The following is a 23,110-nucleotide window of genomic DNA, read 5'->3' on the forward strand; positions in this document are numbered from 1 at the left end:
TTTGTCCACTGACAACCTGGGTGTTTGGTGGGCCGTTCATTACATATCAGAAAATATAGTTTCACCAGCTGTCAACAGATAACAATAATGCCCACGCCGTCAGGATTTATTGTTATTTGCTACATATAAATACACGCTAAAAGCATAAATAACCCGAAACGGTAATTTAGCAATGCTTATGCATGCTAGGTTAGCTAACTATGGAAATAGCAACATGCCACAACACATCCTAAACGAACAGGTACATCATGTCCTTATATAATGTCCATTTAATTAGGTTTAATTATTCACATTTTCAAAAGAAAGATAGGCTACATTTAAAAAAAGTAAATGTTATCTCCATGAGTTTTAGGAGTTAGGCTTGATCTGCATTTAATGTGACATTACTGTGAAGTTGTTATGCTACTTGGAGTAGAACTATTAAATGAATAAAAGGTACATTAATTGTCCCAAACTCTTCACCTGAATTTGCATAACATTTTTCTGGGTATTTACATTTAAAATTAAATTAGGGAATTAAAGGTTAGGTATTAGTCTAAAGTTATTATATTATTCATAATTGAAGGGATTGCTGTGAAATAAGGAGTCAAAGTGAATGTGAGTTACTATTCTTAGACATAGTGGTTTATAGACCATGATAAATATAATAACTTTAAACCTCACGCTGCGATTTCTATCTTTTCAGTCTGTTGGTGACCTCAGCCCGTCCGGTTCAGTTTGGAGGAGCTCCGGTCCATGTTTTCCATCAGACCGTGTAACTGACTTTCAGGTAAAGCCTCTGTTTGAATATCTGGCTCCAGTTCCAGTTGCTACAGGTGGTTATAGTATTCTCCGGGTTTTTATTTCCCCCCTACTTTTCCTTGTGTTTTTTTCTCTTTTCTCTCCAGCAGCCTGCCCTGCACTCAGTCGGGTTGAATTTGAATAGACTTTGGGAGGCAACGTCTCCAGTGTACAGCAGCACAAAGTCCCATGCTTTGAAAAACAAAAATATGGCGGGATTGAAGGATTGTACGGCTTCGCAAATAATAGCAGGACGGCGATGAGTCTTGGATTTGTTTTAAAAGCTGTAAGGTTTTTGCGCGAACAGTGTTTGGTACCGCTGGAGTTATTGGTATGAAATAAATATGCCCTTTCATCAGAGGAGCATTGAGCCGCGGCGTGTTAGCCGGTTATCGCCGTGTGATGGCTGGATACCGAGGGAAGAAAACGGGAAAGGCAAACTGCGAAAACCCGTTTTGTTCTCTTCATTGGATGAGGTTGGCTGTCATACACTTGTAAACATTATTCACCAACTTTCCGACCTTTCTCGACATGCCAGCGACATCTTCCTGGCCATCGAGATGGAGGCAGGCATGGTGTTCAGAAGATCCTGCAGGATTCAGGGGAGACTGCAAAGGCTGCAGGGAGAAATCCGCCAGTTTGATCCCAAGAAAGTCACAATCCGTAAGTTTGCAGTGCTGATGACCTGTTGATAGTGTGAACTATTAGTGCTACAACTCTGGTTTTTGGTCACATAAACGTCTAAAAGGGACCCACAGACATGTAATGTGCATATTCTAAAAGTAAATATATGGCAAAATAACCCCTTTATACCATGATTTAGAAGTAATTTCATTTGATATGTCTTATTTTGAATTTATGTCTTTCTGGTGTTGTGTTTTTCCTATGGACTTTTGCTGCTCTATCATAATAACATAGTCCTTGGTGTGGAGAGAGATGCTGGTCAGGTCCAAGGTGACTGTCACATTTTGTCCATTGAGAGAACCAGGGAGGAGAGACTGGTGACACATGACCTAAGTTTGCCTGGATTCACAGTTTCACACTTATGGTAATCGGGGTGTTGAGTCCTGTCAGAAATGATGGATTTCCTCTCAACGGACTCACCATCTGTGTTCAGGTCTTCAAAGAATACAGAGATCACAGGAGGCCTTAAAACCCTTACACGAACCCTAACCCCCCATTTCTTCTTTCTGTTATATGCGTGTAAACAAAGTTGGTCAACTCAAAGACAAATGGGAAATCAATTCTCTTTGGTGCAGCCTGTTCTGACTTTTGTTGTTTGTGATTTGTTTTGCTGCCCTTGTAAAGCTACCTCCTGTAGTCCCACACTCAGTGGTTATACATTAACTTACACTATCTCTCTCTCTGCCAGCTACGCAAAGATTGAGAGATATGCCTGTAATTTTGTCTGCTCTGATACAGACCTCCAATAGAGCCTTTTATATCACTCATTCCTATTTAATGGGTTGTTATGTGGTTGTATTGACAAACATATTTATTAGGGGATTTTGTGTCCCATTTATTTCCAGCTTGGCTTCTTTGGTAATATAATTTGGCTATAAAATATGTACAAAATCACATGACAAACCCTAATTCCGCTGAACGTTGGTGACAAAGGAGGATTTGAGTTCTGAGTCATCAGTTTCTGTTCCCATTTTACTGCCATCCTTCCTATCTATTCACCCTGCCTTTGGTCTGACTGTGACTCAATCCCTCACGCACAAACACACAGATACAAAAACTGAACTGGTTGCAGGGAAATGATAAGCGAGGCAGGCAGTTTCCAGACACAAGTGAATGTGATGTATGATGAGCAATGGATTGAACACACACACACACACACGGACTGATAGTCTAGTTTAGTGGGTACGCGCTACCAGACATTTAACTAATCCCCTCTGTTATTGCTTGGCACGACCTGACTGCTTCTATTACCTGTACCTTTTGAGGGCTTGATGCAGGTCTAGGTGGGGCTGGGAGTTCCTTCTTAAAGCTTTGTTTCATACAAGTCATTCACTCAATCATTCAGTGGAGGCCAACAGCTGAAGACAAGGTGTGATAGAGTAGACTGGAATGCAGTGTGTTACTTTGCGATGCATAGCTCCCACATAGCCCCAAGGCTAGCTCTGGGTCTACAGAAGCACTGACTTCAGATTCATTACAACACAGGCATGTATGCTAACTCTTTCCATACAAACACCTGTCTTTAAAAAATGCCCTTTGAACAACCCTCTCAACATCACTCTAGGATTTGAATGTGTCATAATACAGAACAGCTGGTAGAGATGTTTTAAATAAGTATTTGAATGAAAGTCAATGTGTAGTACAGAAACAAAGCCTCCATAGAGATGTAGCAGTGTTTTGCACAGTGGTGATACAAGCTATTTCTTGTTCTGAAGGGGCTTTTACCTAAAATGTGATGCGACCTCATGACAAAGAGCTGCCTTTTAGGTTATTTGACCAGGCTTGAAGGAATGTTATCCATAATCCTACCACCTTATGGTTTGCATGTTAGCATTTAACTGTGACCGGTCACTCTTTTGTCTTCAAATACTGTGGGTTAGGATTCCAACTCTAACCTCAGGTCGTCCATGGATCATGTTACTCGTGAGGGGCAAAAGAGGGGCCCCTATATGCTGGTGACTGACATTGAGGGAAGGGCGTAGTAAGTGGGTGTGACGTGTCTGTGAGTGTGTGTGTAGTGTCTCGTCTTGCTTTTTGTCAAAGTAATCATCGGGGGCAGTTAGAACAGGAACATGATGGGCAAATGGGATTTACCTCTGTGTGTTTTGACTGTCACCACTGTCACTGTTAATCCATTTGTGCTGAAGTACAGGTCAGCAGGTCGGAGGTCATTCTCTGCAGCCTCAGAGGAGACCACCTGACACTCAAGAGTCAAGAGTTTAAATAAAGTGTAGTTTGCAGGCCAACAAGGGGCAGCTCAGCTATGGATGACAAAAACATCGTTCCTGCCACACCCTGAAGTATTAATGACATTAAGCCACAACTGGGACTATGGCAGGGCAATTAAAGTTAGGCAGAGACGCTGGAAGTAAAAACAAGACTCTCCCGTGGTGCATCCATGGCAACACCATTAAGCTGTCTGTGAATGTGACAAGAGGGTTGAAGGAGTCGATAAACATTTGTAGAATTAACATTTCAAAATACAACAACTTTCTCGGCTTAAGGACAGGCAGGGCTTTTAGAAAATGTTTTTATCCAGCACTAAAGCAGAGTTTTGGTTGCCCTAACAATTAAGTTACCTTTTAGATCTACGACTATAGATGTCACCCAGTATCTCTCAAAATGTCTTAACTTCAGCGATAGCCCAAACATTGCATCAAGGAAAGGGCGTTTAATAGAGGATTCTTTAACCTCAACCATTGACATGTCAAAACTTCGACTTTTTTAAGCAAATTGGGCCCTCAACTAAATATTAAACAATAAGTCTCCTCTGCCAAATATAGCACTGGGTAGAGTAGGGAGAATGCTATTTTAATAGTTAAAGTAGGTCAAACTAGTGAAGGTTAATTGGAGTTAGAAGAGACTTCCCTGTCTGATATCTTGATGCCCACTAGCTACCTGCAGCACACGAACACAGAGAGCAAAAAAGGCAATCTGGATTGGACACATGCTCCCAGTTGACCTGCTAATGTCCACAGTCAACTTTCTTTTAGTAGACACTCATTAAAAAACTGCCTGTACTTTCCTCCCCCATTACTCAGTTATTTATAGACGAATGCATTTGACTGATAATCTTTCAACTGTAGCATGCCATCCTCTTTAGTGTGTGTTGCTATGTTCAAGTGCTCCTCAAGGACCTGTGTGTGTGTGTGTGTGTGTGTGTGTCTGCGTAGACACACTTGGCTTATCTGTTGATGGGCATATTTGGCTCAGACTGGCACCACACTGGCCATGAGTGTTTGTGCACACACGGTGCTACTCAGTATAGACGATAAACCAAACTGCTTGAATGAGATCAAAGTTTTGTCAGACCTTTATCACTTCACAAAAAATAAAAATGCACAGTCATGCCTAGATAAACTAATTGCGGTTTACAGTTTTTTCAACCATCATCTTTTCCCGTTTGCCACACACACACACACACACACACACACACACACACACACACACACACACACACACACACACACACACACACACACACACACACACACACACACACACACACACACACCCCTAGTCATTATTCACTTAGGCCCACCATGGTCCATTCAGGGATAAAGAGCAGTCATTACGCAGACAGACTCCACAAGTCAGTTCCCACAGGACTCGTTCCAGCGAGGGGATCCTGGCCTGGTTCTAGAGGTCGACCTGGTCCCATGAGGAGGAACAAAAGAGATGGTTTGATACAGACAGGAAAATAGAAAAAAAGGGAAAGACGAAGAAGTGAAGGCATATTGCCATTGAACAGCATCTGACTTGGACTGTATGTATGTGTGTATGTGTGCAGCTGCCCTATCTCACGCCTCTTTGCAGCCCGCCCAGAATGTAGACACGGCCAAAGCTATGGCACAAAGGAGCGTTAGGGAGTGAAAATGCAAGGGAGGAAGAGATGAATGATGATTGCAAGTGTGTAAACATCTCTATGTCATTTCTATATTTGTATATGCATGCATTTCCTTCAGCAGTGTTACCAAAAGTACTTGTTGATGATCATCACATGTAATGTCTCGACTCCAGCTGCCTCTACTCAGCGCTGTCCTACAGTTCCTCCGCTTAATAAAACTAAATCTGTCAGAGACCAATTTGCTCTTGATGGAATGCGACAGGAAGTTAATAAGAAATGGCTAAATGTAGCGATGCGTGTGTGTGTTTGGAGGGGTCTAGCTGTGTGTAAGCCCTGATTTCAGTAGTAGTGATCAGCCTTTGCAGACTGTTGACCACGCCACTCTATGCTATATGCTTGGAAGTTTTTATCTTTATGCTACATTTCATGACTAAGCTATTCATCTATTTCATAGCTAGTTTTGCACATTGAAGTATGACTGAATAGTTTGTTTATGTCGGGATTTTCTGCAAAAGACAAGTCATGGAAGGCCAGATTGAGATAAAAGCAGTGCTTAAAATATCATGGAATATAAAGTGTTGTTCTTACATAGTGTAACACACTCACGCTTATACTCACACACTCCAAAGAGCCAGATGCAGGACTGCACGTTGGCAGGTTGTGTGTGCTGCGGGGTAATCCAGCCAGCAGAGAGATGAGAAAGATTGACCTCCTGCTGTGGTGACCTCTGATGAGAGAGAGGGAGTGGGAAACCCTTCTGTCTCTATAGTTATACATTTATATACAAACACACACTTCTGAAAAAAAAAACATTTTTACAACTAATGACACTCCTTCCTTAATACTACTTTCACTTCTCAAACACATGGTACTACAGCTGTCAATGTGCACTTCTTCCCTTCATGTCTTAACAACAAGCAAAACCCCTTTTTGCATTATTGCATTGGTAATTTAAAATCAATAATCCATTTTCTACATTATTTTCGATTATGGTAGACCTGTAGAAATCCTCAATATATAATGTACAGTATATGTTCATTTTGTATTTGCTGCAGTGCAAAATATGTATTTCATTACTGTACATGGAGACTGGTGCAATTGAAGAGTGCAAATAAAGAGTTCACGTTGAGGCTGTGTTCCACATTTTGCGCGACTGTGGTTTTCGAGTCAAAATATCACAAATAGCCAGATGTTCGTTGTGTTTCCTCTGGAGAGCCACACTGAACTGACAGCAGGGCTGAGGTGAAATCTGCTGAGAACAGATGAGCCTGTGCTGGGCTTTGTTTTCAAACTCTTGACCAGGCGAATTAAAAATGACAGAATACGCCTTTAGGGAGATTTTACATTCTCATACAACATCTGACAAAACATTTTCACAGCTCCCGTCGTGTGTGTGTTAATGCGAGTGTGTGTGCACAGATGTGACATGATTTTTCAGCATTTTCCATTGTTAGTCACTCTCGTTTTTTTGCCTGAGCCTTCCTTTCCTACTTCCTCTGTTTTTTTTACTCTTCCTCTCTGCCCTCTTACTGCCAGGCCTATATGTCTTTCCCTTTCTCTCTTCCTGTTGTTTCATATGGCTTCCAGACCTTTCCTCTCTCATCTTTGTCCATCATCTGCACTTTGATGTCCGCCCTCACACTGCCACGCTGACCACAACAGAAAAGGCCCTTCATCTTTGTCCGTCATAAAAATCTGTTTTTGTTTTGCTCTGTACATTTCTCTCTCATATCTTTCAATACATGTATTATCATAGTTTATAGTAGCCCTAGTAAAGTTTGCCTGAAATATTTTCCCCTAGCCCAGAGATATCCGATCAGGGCGATGTGAAGGAAACTGCAGGGATGTTATTGGTGTCTATTGTTTTCCATGCCATTGTCTGATTGCAGTGGAGATACCCACAGAGGCAGTCTTGAAACCTCGACTTCAGAATTCATTCATCATTCAGTACTGATACACTTGAGTCTAGAGATGTCCCGATCCGATCACGTGATCGGGGATCGGAGCCGATCACGTGATTTTCAAAAGATCGGAATCGGGAGAAAAAAATCGGGGATCGGAATCTTTTTTTTTTTCTTTTAATAAAATATTTTTCTTATTTAATGTTACAAAACAAAAATGACCATGTTCACGTCTTAAAGTCATCCTGAGGCCTTAGTTTTGGTTTAAAATTACACAACATCATGTATGTGTTGCTTCTTTTGGGCTTGTTTTCATAGACCTGGTTGCTTATTTCTCTCAAATCTGGCAACAGAGTGGGCGCAGTGTCTAATAGTAGCAGTAAGCTAACGAGAGGCTACGTTCAGCTGGTGACTCGGGACAGAGAAAATGTCAGGAGTTTGGAAGTATTATAAAATTGAAAGCGAAGGCAGTGTAACAGCCAGATGCAATGTTTGCAAGGCGGAGGTTCCGCGTGGTGGAAAGAACAGAGCTACGTTCAACACGACCAATCTAATACGCCACCTGAGAAACAAACACCAACAACAACATGACGAGTACACAGCGGCCACTCAGGTAACGGCACTGAAACAACCAACACTTTCAGAGACTTTTAAAAGGAAAGAGAAACTGCCCCAGAACAGTGAAAAGGCCAAAAAAATAACAGCCAAGATAGCTGAATTCATCGCGTTGGATGACCAGCTGTTATCTGTGGTGGAGAACGTGGGGTTTAAGGGACAACTTGAATGCTTTTCTCCTTTTTTTTCTCTTAATGCATTGCATAAAGATCGGATCGGGAAAAATCGGTATCGGCAGATTGTCAAAATCAAATGATCGGAATCGGATCGGGAGCAAAAAAAGGTGATCGGGACATCCCTACTTGAGTCCATTTTGTGTTGAGTAATATTGCTTTATGATTCTCAGCTAACTAAAATCACTGATATGTTCCCGCATCTTTACAGCCGTGTTAAGATGGACCGTGTCATTTAGGTCACACCATCATTTAGGTGGAGCTTTGTTCTCTACAATGTTTGCAGCTGTGGAGCATTAGTTTCACACTGCTCATCGTGCTGTGTTTCGGTTTTTGTCAGCCAAGTCACCACCTGATACACTTGATCCTACTTAAAACCATTTTTATAAATGCACAACACTGCATTTTTAGATTTTCCCTTTCTTCTCTAGTCTGCTTATTTTATGTTTATGTCCCAGTTATATAGTGAATATACAATTCAGAGGCAGCTACTGTATAGTTACCATCATTACTGTTTACTTTCACACAAAACACTATGTTGGGAAAACCCATGTTTGCGTGTGGTATTAAATCGCAGGGGTGCAACATGGGTGGTTAAAGTAACTACAGCGTAACTTTACTCGAGTAAACCTGATTCATTCTGATGACTTTCTGTAAAGTGACAAAATAAATAAAAGACATTCTGTAAAGCTACAAAACAACCACTTCTAATGGCAGTGATTACGTTAGTATTAAATACATCTTGGATAATATAATGGTGAAATGTAAGACAGACAGTCAGACAGCCTCATCCATACGTTACATCATGACGTACTGCAGCAGGTGGGGGTTCTTCTTACATGAACATACAGTCTATTGTTATCTGGCATCCGCACTTTACTGCACTCAAGGCCTGGAAACACACTATACTGTACACACAGACACACAATACACTCTGACTATATGACCAGGTCAGGAAAAATAAGCAGGGATTTCTGCCACATCTGTCACTCGTGCTACTTAACCAACACACGCATGGAAACACAACACGGACACACACGCTCATGCACACGCATGTAGTGAGTGGTGCGTTCACTATCCTTGTGATTCACAAGGCCACAAAGAAAAAGAAAAAAATATTCCATCCAAAACCCATAAGACATTCAGTTAAATATGATAGTATTCTTTTCAAATTTTTGCATGAAAAATGACTTAAAGATTCATAATTTATCACTATGTATGTGGCTTTTTTTTCTTCTGTTGACACATTTTTGAAGCTCTTAATGAGACACTTTAGAAATGTAATTGGTTTATCATCCCAGCAGGCAACAAATCCCACTGGATGAATTCGTATAGATCTGCAGAATATAGACCACAGTGAAACGGGGCTTCCCTGCTTCTGTTGTGAAATACTATTAAACAAACATCAGTTGAATTTGGGATGAAACTGAATGTTTTAACTAAAAAGATTAGTCAAAGGAAGTAAGAAGTGGGGGTGGAGCAGCAGCTATATTTGTGTTGGCAGATGATTCCTCAGAAACAGCTGTTCTTTGGCTATTTTCAAAAAGATTTGCCGTGTTGTAAACATTGGCGACATTAGACAACCGGAATTTCCTCAACTGAATAAACAAGCTGGAGATCTCAAGTGTGGTTAAGGTTTTGTCTTTGGCAAGCAGGCATAACATATTTGAGGGAATTTGTTTATTCTATCATGTGTATTATGAAACTCTTGTTTGCCAATAGTTTTTTTTGTTTGCTAGTGCAATTGGCTGTCTGGCAAAATACTTATTCTGGTATAAAATGTTAAGTGGTTCGGGCACCTAGTAAGGATGCCACCTGGGCGCCTTCCTAGGGAGGTGTTCCAGGCACGTCCAACTGGGAAGAGACCGAGGGGTAGACCTAGGACCAGGTGGAGGGATTCTATCTATTATATATATCTATATATCTATATTATGTGCGCAGCTCCACTTGCTTGGAACAATCTTCAGCAAGAATTGAAACTGAGCAATCTCATTCCTCTGCATGTTTTTAAAGCTAGGCTAAATGAAATGCTCGTTGATACTATGGGTACTTGTAAATGTCTATAACTATGTAAATGTATCCTGTAAATATAATGTATGATGTCCTTTATTGTTTTATGTTTCATGTGGAACCTATATGCTGCAGGTCTCCCTTGAAAAAGAGATCTATGATCTCAATGGGACCAATCTGGTTAAATAAAGGTTTGAAATGAAATGAAATGAATATCTCTTCGCTGGCCTGGGAGCGCCTTGGAATCCCCCAGTCAGAGCTGGTTGATGTGGCCAGGGAAAGGAACGTTTGGGGCTCTCTGCTGGAACTGCTACCTCCGCGACCCGACCACGGATAAGCGGGAGAAGATGGATGGGTGGATGGATGGAAAATGTTAAGTAAATGTAGGTTAAGTTAGTTAGGATTTAGGCAGGTGTCGCCTGTTTTGTGATGGAAAAGTCCAAGATTCTAATCGGTTTGACGTGTGTGTCAACTATCAGCAGTGTGAGTGGAGATGGTGGTGGTGTGAGGCAGGGTGTTATGTCACTGTTGTGTGAGAGTTGTGTTTAGTATCACCTCAGGGAGTCTTTCAAGAGCGGGGCAATAATTACCACCAGCACCTTACCAAATGCTCTTTAAATGTCAATGTATATTTTCTAAGATTATTCACTGTGACAGTCAGTCCAATAAGTGTTGTAATTAGGAACATAAATTAGTCAGCATGACAAATACATGTAAAGCTCAAGCCAAGCTTAATTTTCTGTCTTGGTCACCGCCCTGCCCTCTGTGTCTGTGTGTGTGTGTTAGTGTGTGTGTCTGTGTGTGTGTCAGTGTGTGTGTCTGTCAGATAATGGCGACACAATCTGTTGTCCTAAATTCCTGCCACCGGTCAAAGGGTCCATTGTCAACATGTTGACCTAGGTTATTATATATACTCATACTGTGTATACTCACCCTCCCCCCACTGCATATCTTCCTTGCAGACAAACAATACACAGCACGCATACAGTGTACAGTAAGTGGTTTTGGTTTTGTTTGCAAATTGTAATTGTCTACAAAGGTCTGTGCCACTTAATATCGATATACAAACTACCTGCTGCTTTGGGATGATTTGAGTCATCTATTGGAGACTGTGTTGGTTACTAATGATTGAGTTTGCACATCTTTGGTGCTTTTGACCTCTAAAGTAAAGAGAATTTGTATTGAATTACTGAAATAGTGCCGATACTGATGTGCAGGGTTTCCCTATGGGTACCTACATGTATCTGCTCCCGTGTTCTAGTGAAAAGCACTTGCATTTCTTTTTCTTTAGTGCATATTATCAAGTTTAGACAATACAAATCCTGACTCTGTTTTTCGCTGTTTTATATTTCATCAAAAAAACTCATTCATGAGATTTGCCAGTCTTTATTGTAGACTTGAAACGAAGATACAAATAAAGAAATCTGTCAGCTGTGTTGTTTTAGTTAATAGTTTTCCTCTTTACTCTCTTTTTGCTGTTTTACTTCTGAATTTAATTCATTAATTGATGTGATATTACAGCATATTTGCATGTGTTACATTTAGTTAGGATACTGTTAAATCTATGCATGTATTAAAGTGTCTTTTTTGGCATATTGCCTTTTATATGCCAGAAAACACTGTAGACATTTGGGAGGGGGTTATGACATGCAACAAAGGCCCAGAAGCTCCGGACATTTCGGTCGTCTCTGTCTCTTCTCTTTCTGGTTGTGTGTTTGCTTTGGACATCTCAGCCTGCAGCTGAAAACTTAGTCACAGTTTCAAGAAAAACAGGACATGTTTTTGAGTTCAACAAACACCCATACACAGAGCTCTAATCCATTTATTAACTCTGCTAATTTGTCTTTTAATTAGTCAAAAACAAATAGGCCATAATGTGATGCGTTTATCTCTCCCTCTCTTGCCTGAAGCCGATTGGTGGCTCGTCATCAATCTCACTCTGTGTCCCCAGATCACTGCATGCCGTGTGTGTGTGTGTCGGAGAAAGCTTCTGTCACTCTGAAGTATGACATACTCTGCGCAGGAATCCCCATTGACTCCTGAATCTTCCTCTGGAGCAGAGCTGGCTGTCAGCCTCTTCCACAGAGCCCTCATTGTGTCTGCTTTTGTGTATATGAGCGCAAAAGTGTGCATTTAAACTTTGTCCCACGTAAAGTTTCCATCCGTTGGTGTTTCCCATGATACACAGATTACTCAAGTACTATTAACATAACCTGTTCCAGTCTATATGAGTTGTTGTGTTGAAGGACCTCCATGTTTGAACCAAGTTCTGCTGTCACGTCACTCTGCCTACATTAAGCCTCAGGAGGTTTGTTTATGAGAAACACAGGTGTGTGTGTGTGTGTGTGTCCTCTCACAACAATGGTGAGACGTTTTTCAGTGGAAGTGCTTTTATAGTTGTGATGCAGTCTATTAAACATTGAAGTGGTCTTAAGTAAAAAGATGTTCATGGACAGGTTGCAGCTTGTGTGCGCTCAAATCAAAACAAACAGAAGTCTGTTGCCGACAAGCAAAACCATGGGAACATCAAAAGGTTATTTGTGTCATGATGCAACAAAACTCATAAAAACAACTTTACTACACTTTTAACACCATATTATGTTATTTTCACAATGAACATAATAACTCTTTTGTTGGGGATATTACAACAGGAGTTTTATACTTCATTTAAAATTGTTTTTTTAATTATATATTTTTTCTTATGGAAACAAATCCAACTGTAGAGTGCCTGCGCTCAAAACAGATCATACATAAACCAATAATTAGCCTTATTTCGAATAAAAGGCCAGCTATAAATGGAAATTGACACAATGCTCATTAATCAATTATAAGAAATGCAGTAGGATACCTTTTTATTAATAACAACAAATCTAATCATGTTTCAGGTTTAGCAGCAAACAAGTGATTCAAATGATGAAATAAGAAAGTTTAAAAACACATTGCTGTCATTCAATTGAAAAATAAACTCAACTTCCTCACTGCAGACCAGCTTCTAAATAGAAAGAGAGACCTAGTGTCAGTACTGCAGGCGATTTGTTGCAACATCGCTGTAATAACAAGTGATTTCATCATGATATACTTCTATTTATTAGTTACATCTTTTTTTATTGTGGAGATCAACTATTGAGTCATGTAAATGTTCCCTTTTTTTAAAAAGTGAACACACACAAATACACTCAATATATCTGTAATCCTACACATCTATCCTACACATCTATATGTATGTGTTGTAGACCTCCAGCTGTTTAATGCAGTGTTTAAAAGAACAAGAGAGCACATTAAGAGCGGCCCCCCCCAAGCCGCACGGTGAGAGGGGATTTTCAGAGTCAGTGATGGGGATTATGTGGAATATTATTTCCTACAGAATGGTTAATCTCCTTAAACCACACTGGATCCTGCATGCCCATTCCTGTTACTGCCCAGTAATGGAGGCAGCAGGAGAAGCTGAACACTCAATGCATGATGGGAAACCACATGTGTGTTTGTACACGTCTCACCTGCTGTTTTATAATGAAGATGAGTGTGGATATGTGTAATTATGGATATCAGTAATTAGTAGTTGCTTGCCTAAATACTTAAACGTTTTTTTATTATCAAAATTAATCATTTAATCCACATTTCAGTTAAGTGACTTGAGTCATACATTATGTCCACATTGGCATTAATCTGTGTCTGCTGCTTTTGGCCTGAATTATTTTCTTAAGATTCAGATATTTGAAGGCTATATGATTTATAATACTAGGCCTAACATACAAACTACTTAAGACATGAATAGAAGAAAGACCAATAAACCTGTCTTTTTCCTTCCTTAAAACCTTTCCAAGGTAAATGTTGCTGCACTGCCCTCTCAAGGTGTTTAGGGAATGGTATAGAGAGTCAAAGTGTTAGGATTTATCTGGTCAACCCTTTTGGTCACACACCCGATGTCTACCCTCCTGCCAGCCTGTGTCCTGGTGTATTGACTCAGCTGTGTTTTTGACCTTCTCTCTCTTTGTGCACAGGCAAAGGGACACTAAGGGTGCGTGTGCTCGAGTGGGTAAAGCAAGCCATTACCAATATAGACCTTTGATTATGTGTTTTTCCAGTTTGTTCCATTCAAGTGCCCAGTGAAGCTTTAATGGTATTGCACTTCTAACCTACATCTGATTCTTTTTTAATAAGAGTTTAAAGTATAATTCCTTTGACCATTGTATGGCTTTTCTTGTCTGCTAATAAAGAATCTGTGGAAAGTAATTGCAAAATCACATAATTGCAACAAAAGTCAAATGGGTTAAACAGAGCTGTAAAATACAAATAAATATCTAAGGCAAGATTATTATTGAGGAATCTGCTGATTATTTTCTTGATCAATGAATAGTTAGTTGATAAATTGTCAGTAAATATTTAAAAAAAGGCCTAGAACAATTTCCTAAATCTGAATCTTTAAATAGTCAGAATAAAAAACCTGAAGAATCCAAAAGAAAATGTTAAATCTTCACAATTGAGAAGCTGAAGCTAGAGATCATTTGTTTGAAAAATGACATGATTAATTGGTTATCAAAAAAGTGTTTGAGCTCTCAAATGAAGATTCTTGAAATGTCGTTAAATAAAGTCCTTATGAAGTTTTACTGATAAATGTAGTAATTTGTCAGTTCAGGTTGATGATCGTTCTGAGAGCACATGGGTTCCAGCTGTAGGATATGAACGGTCTAAAGCTCCTGTATCACGTTGCAGTTATTGTCCACCTGTCAGTGTTGTTGCTGAGCTCAATAAAGGGCCATTGTGCTCCTGATCCACTCCTGTTTGTGAGGGATCCGGTTTCTACCTCAGTGCATTTTGTTTTTATTCAAAGTTTAAAAAAAGAAATGTTTTGCCTCACTCCTCACTAGTTTTGCTTCACTTTATTCATGTTAATTTCAGCTAAGTGGAGGGACTTTTTCCCATGAGATACTACAGTTTTCTGTGTATATATGAGCAGATTAAAGGTGGGTAGGTAAGTTTGAGAAAACGGCTCGAGATACACTTTTTGTTATATTCCATGGAATGCTCTTAACATCCCGATAGGAATAAATATCTTAAGTGCTTTGACAAAAAATCCATAAATAAATGTCATCTGTGGAAGCTGTGGTACTGTAAAAAGTACGACCAATCATTTTAGCCGGCCCGGCTAAAATAACTGAGGCCTACCTGCCTGTCAGCCTTCCATCGGTGCACAAACTTATCTCGTGCCCTCATTGGTCATGTGCGCGTTCGTGTGTGTTGGAGGAGGGGCTCTGTAAGGAAGTGGCAGATTTTCTCCGGTTGTGTATTTTCAAATTCTAGCGATCTCGAGCCGGTTTCTCAAACTTACCTACCCCACCTTTAACTTTTTAATTCAGAGTATTGTGTGTATTCCTGAATAAGAGACTTGTCTCACTGTTAACTAATTATTCCCTTCCATCTCTCTCTACTAAATGCACCAAACGTATTTTAACGGTCTCTCTCTCTCTCTCTCTCTCACACACACACGCACACGCACGCACGCACACACACAAACTTCTCTGTTTGATCCGGTAACTTCAATGAGGCCCCCAGCAGCAAACAAGGCAGCACCACATAAAAGAAAGCTCGCCCCTCCTCTCAATTATACCCAAAAATGTGGCTCTACTGTCTGCTAGTAGAATCTGGTTGAATTCTCCCGATCCGCTGCGACTCCTGCTGTCAGGGCCTCACCTCCACCCCCCCCCCCACCCTCCACCCCTTACAAACTCACGCTCTAGAGGAGGCCCAAAGGTCCTGGAAGGAGACGGGGTTAGAAAGCAGGTTAATAATCCCACTCAGGGCTCAGGGCCTTGGGGGAGCAGAAGTCCTCTGGGCCCCTGATACCCATGAGGTCTGAGGAGGATGAGACTGAAGCTCTTTGTTGTGGAAAGACTGAGGCGGTGATGAGTAGTCTGGATGGAAATGTCAGATCCCCCTAGGGCTGCGAGGAAAAGAGAAATCCATCAATCTTTCTCTTTTATCAATCATTTATGAATAAGTCTAGTCTTCTTTGTGTTGTGGCCTGCTCTCTTCTCCATTTAGTCTTTTATGTTATTCCTCTCCCACTCTATCTGTCCTTCTTTCTCCTTCTTTCTATTCAACTGCTTCTCATATACTTATAAAAACAGTAATGCATCAGAACAAACCTGTGGGTTAGCTCCTTTCTCCATAGTCCATTCTGACTCCTACACACAGCTGTGGAACAAAATGTATGACTCATGTATGTCAGTGTTAACGTTTTTCACTTTACCTGAATGCTATAAACATTAGCCTGCCACTCATAACTGTATTTCTTCATTACAAATCTTACAGTTTGATTTATACCTCTGGTAACTTTTATGGATTCTTCAGGATTCAGAAAAGCGGATTCAATACTGGATTCAGATTTGATAAGATGCTATAACAAAACTCAACCCTCCAACCTACTATAACATGTCGGAGGATGGGGTCAGAGTGTAATTGTTGACCATATATATCATGAAATCTGTTCGGTATTTTACATTCTTTGGTAACAGGTGGATTTGAAAGGCAAACACATAACCTTTGTTGAGATGATCAAATACCTGCCAGCCCATGAACAACAACTCAAGCTCAGTCAGTGCACAGTAGATTCAAAGGTTATAGGTTGCCAATTCAATATGAGCCATTTAGGAGATCAAATATTTGGCTTTGCAGAAGTTACACAGAATACACATTGAAATGTCCTCCTCTTCACCTTTTGTTGACTTTTATCCTTTGACTTGAACTTCCAAACCACAGTCAGTCTTCTCTTTAACCTTCCCTCCTTCTCTCCCTTTAGCGCTCTTTTTAATTTTATGCATCTTATTCTGAAAGTGCTTTTTGGATGAAACCGTGTGCCGTTGAGGCTGACAAGTCAGACAGGGTTATGGACAAAAGAGAGAGGGAAATGGAGCCTAATTCCCTTTGGCAGACCAGCAAAGTTACATGCTTAAAATCACACACACACACACACACACACACGCACACACACACACACACACACACACACACACACACACACACACACACACACACACACACACTCACACTCACACTCACATATTCTTGGCCAGTCTCGAGCTCTCACAGCAAGCTGACCATTCTGCAACAGTCACAATTGAGTAGCTCAATAGAAAGGGGGGGAAAGGGGCGGAGCGGAAATGAGAGGTTGAGGTGCTGAGAAGGTGAAGGAGGACAGAAAGTGACAATAGAAGTGTTGGAAACAGCTGTAATAAAGAGAAGAAAGGAAGGAAAGAAAGCAAATGAACCAGTGAGTGAGAGCATTCGTGAGAGAAAATTGGTAAATGAATGGAACTGAAGTCGCTGTAAAACCATCCAACTCTGCTACATTCTTAAGTATTGCATGTGTCTACTTATCACAATCTGTAGATATCATAAGTTATTAGGGGATTGTTCTCAGTTTTGTAATTATTTAATGTTATGAATGCATTATATCAGGATGAAATAGCATGTCAGACTGTTGAAGTTAAAACACATTCTGACGCTCTCGCCATCTCAACTTTATATGTAATTGGTGAATATAAATAAAACAATGGCGCCCTGAATGCGGCAAGATTCTTAAACAGTTTGTGAAAAATGTTCAAATGTGTCGGCAACTCTGTCATTTTCTGGTCAAGTTTGTGATTTACAGCTATTGAAAAAACCCTAAATGTGTCCCAAAGCTACATTCACAAACATTTAGCCCCTTTGTTGTTGACCATTATGCTATTTGTGGAATCCTTTTTCTTTTTTCTATTCAGGGTTATGACATTGCAAATGAGTTAGGGCCTGAAACAAGAACATTGGAGCGGACAGGAGGGGCACAGAGGGGGGGGAAGGGAGGGAGAGAGGGAAGAAAGGAGTCGAGAGTTTATGGTAAACAGCCGCTAACAACATAACTGGGTGTCCTAATTGGGCAGGCAGGAGTGTGTGTGTGTATGTGTGTGTGTGTGTGTGTGTGGGAGAGAGAGAGTGAGTGAGTGAGTGAGTGGCTCCAAGAAAACAGCTGTCTGCGCGGCTTCTTAAAAGTGGGGGAGCTAGGTCGGAGGGAGCCCCCACACACACACACACACACACACACACACACACACACACATACAGTCTCCACACACACACACACACACACACACACACACACACACACACACACACACACACACACACACACACACACACACACACACACTGTCTCCTCACACACACACTCACACACCCACTGTCTCCTCACCATATGGGAACCCAACCCAGTGGGCCTTTCATGTGGTTGTGGGCTGGGGAAGGGAAGAGATGGGGGGGGGAGGACATTTCAGAAGCAGGGAGGTGACACACGAGCAGTCTAAGCAGTTCTCCTCGTCCTCGTCCTCGTTCTCCTCGTCCTCGTTCTCCTCGTCCTCCTCCTTGTCCCATCCCTTTGTTTCTGCTCAAGACTTGCACAAGGGGGTTCAATTTATTTCTCCGCGATGTGAAGCAACAGAGTGGTTTGTGGCTTGGGTTCAACCCCAATAGTTTCCAATTCTCTGCCAAAGATTGGGCGTAGTGTTTTGGGTGTAGTTGAGATTTGCCACATGTGTGAGTTCAACCAATTAAAGGTCACACCCCAGTTCGATACTTCATTTCAAAACACCAATGTAATACATCTTGATAGGCATCGGCTGGTTCCGTAATCTTTATCTATAAAGTGAACATACCCTATTAAAGGCAGGTTTTGCAAACAGGATCTAACTCATTCTCTTTTCACACTTACAGTCTCACGTACTGTATTTCGAATGATGCGTTTATGAGTTTTACACAGTTGTATTGCGTTGCCTCTCTCATTTCAGCCTCTCCCCGTTCTTGTTTAATCTCTCCTCCCCATCACAGACAGCCTCTAACACAGAAGCCCATTGTATGAGCTCACGTCTAAAAACCACCGGCATGGCCCAGACAGCTTGAAACGTAGTAACACCATAAGTCACAAGTACACACACACACACACGCACACACACACACACACAGTTTGCCCTCGGCTTCCTTAAGGGTCGCTGGTACTCTGTTAATGGACTCGGGTCATATTTCCATATACCCATGCAGAGGGATGAATTGTAACTTTAGTATCATTGTAGTAGATGCAGTGTTAGATTTCCAAAACGTTCTACAAACATAATTACCTTGATATGAATATCTTGCACAAGGATCATATCTTTCCCTCAGGTGTGTGTGTTTGTTTGAATACCTTTTTCTCCCTGTATTTGGTGTCCCCCTTCCAGCAAACCTGGCTTTTCTTTTGATTTCAATGCATTAGTTTGTTCATAAACAATAACAGAGAAGAGTTCGGTATTGTGGTCAAGCACAGTGATTATTCCGATTGTTTTGGTAGACCATTTCATTAGTCCATCGCTCTATTTGTACATGGTGTCAACATTGCAAAGGCAATACATGGAGCTGATTAGTAACATGAATCACTGAGGCAAATAGACTGGAGGGGTTTTTACATTAGCTAGGCTTACAGTATTCTGGGTGATTGCTTACCAAACAGGAAGAGTGTACTGTTCCTTCATCTCGGCCTAGCTAAGGCTGTGTTTCTCCCAATGACTGAAGAGACATACATGAAAGCCTGATGGTTAAAATAAATGAGAAAATGTCTTCTTGAGCAAAGTTAAAGGCAACGCAAATGAGGAAAAATCCTAAAGGGTGGGAGTTGAAGGAGCAACATCCCCTAACAGGAACTGACCAAGGTTCATTTCCCAACAATCTTACTCTGAGGATATATACTGTATAGCCCAGTCAAGATAATTGTGTTTTCTTATTGTTCAACATATATGGAGGTCCTTTTTGCTGACCTCGATATTTCCCATTGTTAACCTAATACTTTAGCCAGCATGAAGCCAGAATCAACCGCAGGGTTTTCCCTATCATAAGATGAACAGGACATTTTTGTTAATAGAGCCAGAGGCAAATATAGGAATTGTTTTGATACAAATTAGACACATCGCTCTCTCTGCTTGTTGAATTGCCAAGAACTGAATGAAGCATGAACCCCTGAGAGACAACACAGACACAGTTCCTGCTCTCTCTCTGTGTGTGTGTGGTCAGTGTGCCCTGCTACCGTGCGCTGCTGACACGTACTGATAACTCTCTGGCTGCTCTCCCTTCTGATAATGTCCAGACATACATGCCCACGTTCACATGCACATGCTGCCTGTTGCCTCACAGTTCAGAGACATGTTACTCCTAGAACTAGTGTGAGTTATTAGACCATTTGGTGGTTTATTTCTTGTTTTGTTTGCATATGTCTATCAGTTCAGTTCACTCCTACATCCAACCCTTTGTTTGACTTGGACTCAGGAATCATGGGATACACGCATCAAATGTTTGTCAGCTCAATGAAAGATCTTGATTGCTTCATTCTGTGTTCCATCTGGTGCCAGAGAGCACTTTTGTGTGTGTGTGTGTGTGTGTGTGTGTGTGTGTGTCTGTGTGTGTGTGTGTGTGTGTGTGTGTGTGTGTGTGTGTGTGTGTGTGTGTGTGTGTGTGTGTGTGTGTGTGTGTGTGTGTGTGTGTGTGTGTGTGTGGTGTGTGTGTGTGTGTGTGTGTGTGTGTGTGTGTGTGTGTGTGTGTGTGTGTGTGTGTGTGTGTGTGTGTGTGTGTGTGTGTGTGTGTGTGTGTGTGTGTGTGTGTGTGTGTGTGTGTGTGTGTGTGTGTGTGTGTGTGTGTGTGTGTGTGTGTGTTTCTGTCCCTATGCAGATCTATGTGTTGCACCACTGTATCCTTAATTCTATTCATGTGTGTTTGATTGAAAGCTTGGTCGACTTTTCTCATGGTGCTAATGAGTGGGAATTTGGCATCAAATGTTGAGCAGTGTGAGAAAAGGTCTGGTCACAGACACACACACACACACACACACACACACACACACACACACACCCCCTCAGTGTGAAGGCAGAGTTAAAATGCAAGGCAGCCCATGTGGCAGTGTTTTCACTTCTGCGTGTCAGTTCAGACCAAACCCATTCGACCACAGAAGCTCAGCCTCACTCTGAATGTGTTGATGTGTGTGTTTTGGCATGACAATGCAAAAGTGTGTACTTTTTCATACGCAAAACACTTCTTTAACAGTAGGTGGCCTATTCAGCATTTTTGGAGGGCTTTGAGATTGTTGTGGTCGACAGTTTGACTCAATGTATTTTTACATTAAGCTGTTGGCTCCCTCTTTTTGCAATATCATGTTATTCTTTAGGTCTGTTTGTGTATTTTATACCACAGTTTGTTTAGGTAGGGTTTATGTAAAGAAACATAGGAAGGGAAGACAGGAAGGATGAAAGGGAATGCATAGAGAATGAAAATCAGGAACTCCTCACGTTGTGTAAATGTGTGTATGCAAGTGTGTTGAATGCTAGAGCCACACTTGCGGCTATCACTCTCTGATTTTTCGCACGTATCGGATTGTTGTCTTTCACGGTCTGGCAGACAGAGAAAAGTTGCGTCAACATGTGAGAACAGGAGTGTGAGGCTTTCAAAGATGAATGGAGCTAGAAAATGGGGTTGTTTAGGAAACAGGAGATGGTGAGATTAACCGAGATTGAACAATGAATGAATGTATGAACTGGTGGGAGCAATAAGGAACTAGAAATATCAAGACTCCAACTAGTAAATCCCTCTTCAAAGACGGCAGTTGTCCTGGGGTTTTCCCCGATGCGAATGTGCACAACCTTTGTAAAGCAGGACTCTGTAGAAAAGGCTTTGTGCTGAATGAAACCCTATTCAAACAAGTTGAATACGTTTGTTAGTCTGAAAAGTTGGGTGAAAAGTACGAGACAAACGAAGCATGCCGATGTAAATTTGCAGGGAAACGTAAAGCCTTTTATTCTTTTGAGTCCACCTCATTTTCCTTCCTCTCTTACTGATACCTTGTCTTAGTGTTTGAGTTAACCTCCTCTCCCTGTCCACACTTCACACCATAACCATGAACTAACCCTTTGTCAGAGATGCATTTCCCAGCATCCTGGGGGGGGGTGGCTCTGTCAACTATATCCTGTTCCATTTCCTGTCCCTGTCGCCAATCCTTCCTCCACTGCAAACCCTCGACCATACACTTGAGACCTCAGAGGAAAATAATGCCCTTCATCGGACAGCTGTCCCGTCCAATCACCTCCCTCAGATTGTCCCTTAGCGTCACCAGCCACAGGATGTGACACGTCTCTCACCGCTGTTTCCTGCTGGATTGGAAAAGTAGAACAGTGGTGATGAATTGCGCTGCGGAAAGGGATCGTCGTCAAAAGGTTTCCGGAAGCTTTGCAAGTTATGAATAAGGCAAACAATGTAAGCACTGGTGGTGAGAGTTTTTCCACAGTCATAATTACTTTTTTTTTTTACTTGCTTAAACACACCTTTGGTAAAATAAAAAAAAAAAAACTTTAATACAGACTCAAGCAGAAGAGGACATCACAGTTGTAGTCTGTGTTATTGATTAAGCCGGTTTCTCCAATCGTTTCTGCTTCAGTTGAACATTGTATGCTCTAGGAGTGTGATTGATGTTTGTGAAAGCCCTCCATACTCACATCAGACGGAAAAAGCTCTTTGTTAGCTTGAGGACTGAAGATTAGTGGATGGAGAAAAGAGGACACAGAAAAAAGAGATATAGGGCTGAGGCAGGGCCAAGATGAAATGTTGACGGGAATTTTGAAGTGGAGACACGAGAAAAAACACGTTGTCATTTGTAGTTTTCATTTGAAATATGGAGACAGAGTTTCAAGCTAAGACTGGAACAGATTCCAAACACTTAATTGTTAGAGCTGTTCCCAAAGAAACCTAAAGACATTAAACCCAGAGATCAAAGTGGCTATATAAACTTTTTTTTTTATTAGTACAATGTTTGTGCAACTTTGATGCTTACGGTCTTGAATAAGAACTGTATTTAGGCCACATTCTCCTTCACCAAACTACCTTCCATCAAATAAAGCTTGAGCCTTCTTCAGGCTTGACTGAGCAGCAGCCTAGCTCTACAAAGCCTATTTCACAAGTGTGTTGTTGGCTGTGTGACCCCCAACTTGATAACTGAAAGGGGCCCGTTAGTAGAGCTGACGGTCCATGCTGCATCACCCCGGCAACCACTGGGCACTGGC

At 41.3% G+C, this 23,110-nt stretch overlaps 1 protein-coding gene across 3 annotated transcripts in view; it reads left to right on the forward strand.

Annotated features, from left to right (window-relative positions):
- Positions 1-887: 887 nt before the first annotated feature.
- Positions 888-23,110, forward strand: part of nhsl1b (NHS-like 1b) — a 102,261-nt gene continuing 80,038 nt past the window's right edge. For 2 of the 3 annotated variants that reach the window (XM_034144069.1, XM_034144071.1), the window contains exon 1: positions 888-1,443. In XM_034144069.1, coding sequence (XP_033999960.1) covers positions 1,125-1,443 — 319 coding nt within the window. In that variant the 5' untranslated portion in view covers positions 888-1,124. Of the gene's footprint in view, positions 1,444-17,288; positions 17,311-23,110 lie in introns of those variants that run through there. The other variant, XM_034144075.1, reaches the window with a different exon arrangement.

The sequence above is a fragment of the Trematomus bernacchii genome, unplaced genomic scaffold (genome assembly GCF_902827165.1).
Source record: "Trematomus bernacchii unplaced genomic scaffold, fTreBer1.1, whole genome shotgun sequence".
Lineage (NCBI taxonomy): Eukaryota > Metazoa > Chordata > Actinopteri > Perciformes > Nototheniidae > Trematomus > Trematomus bernacchii.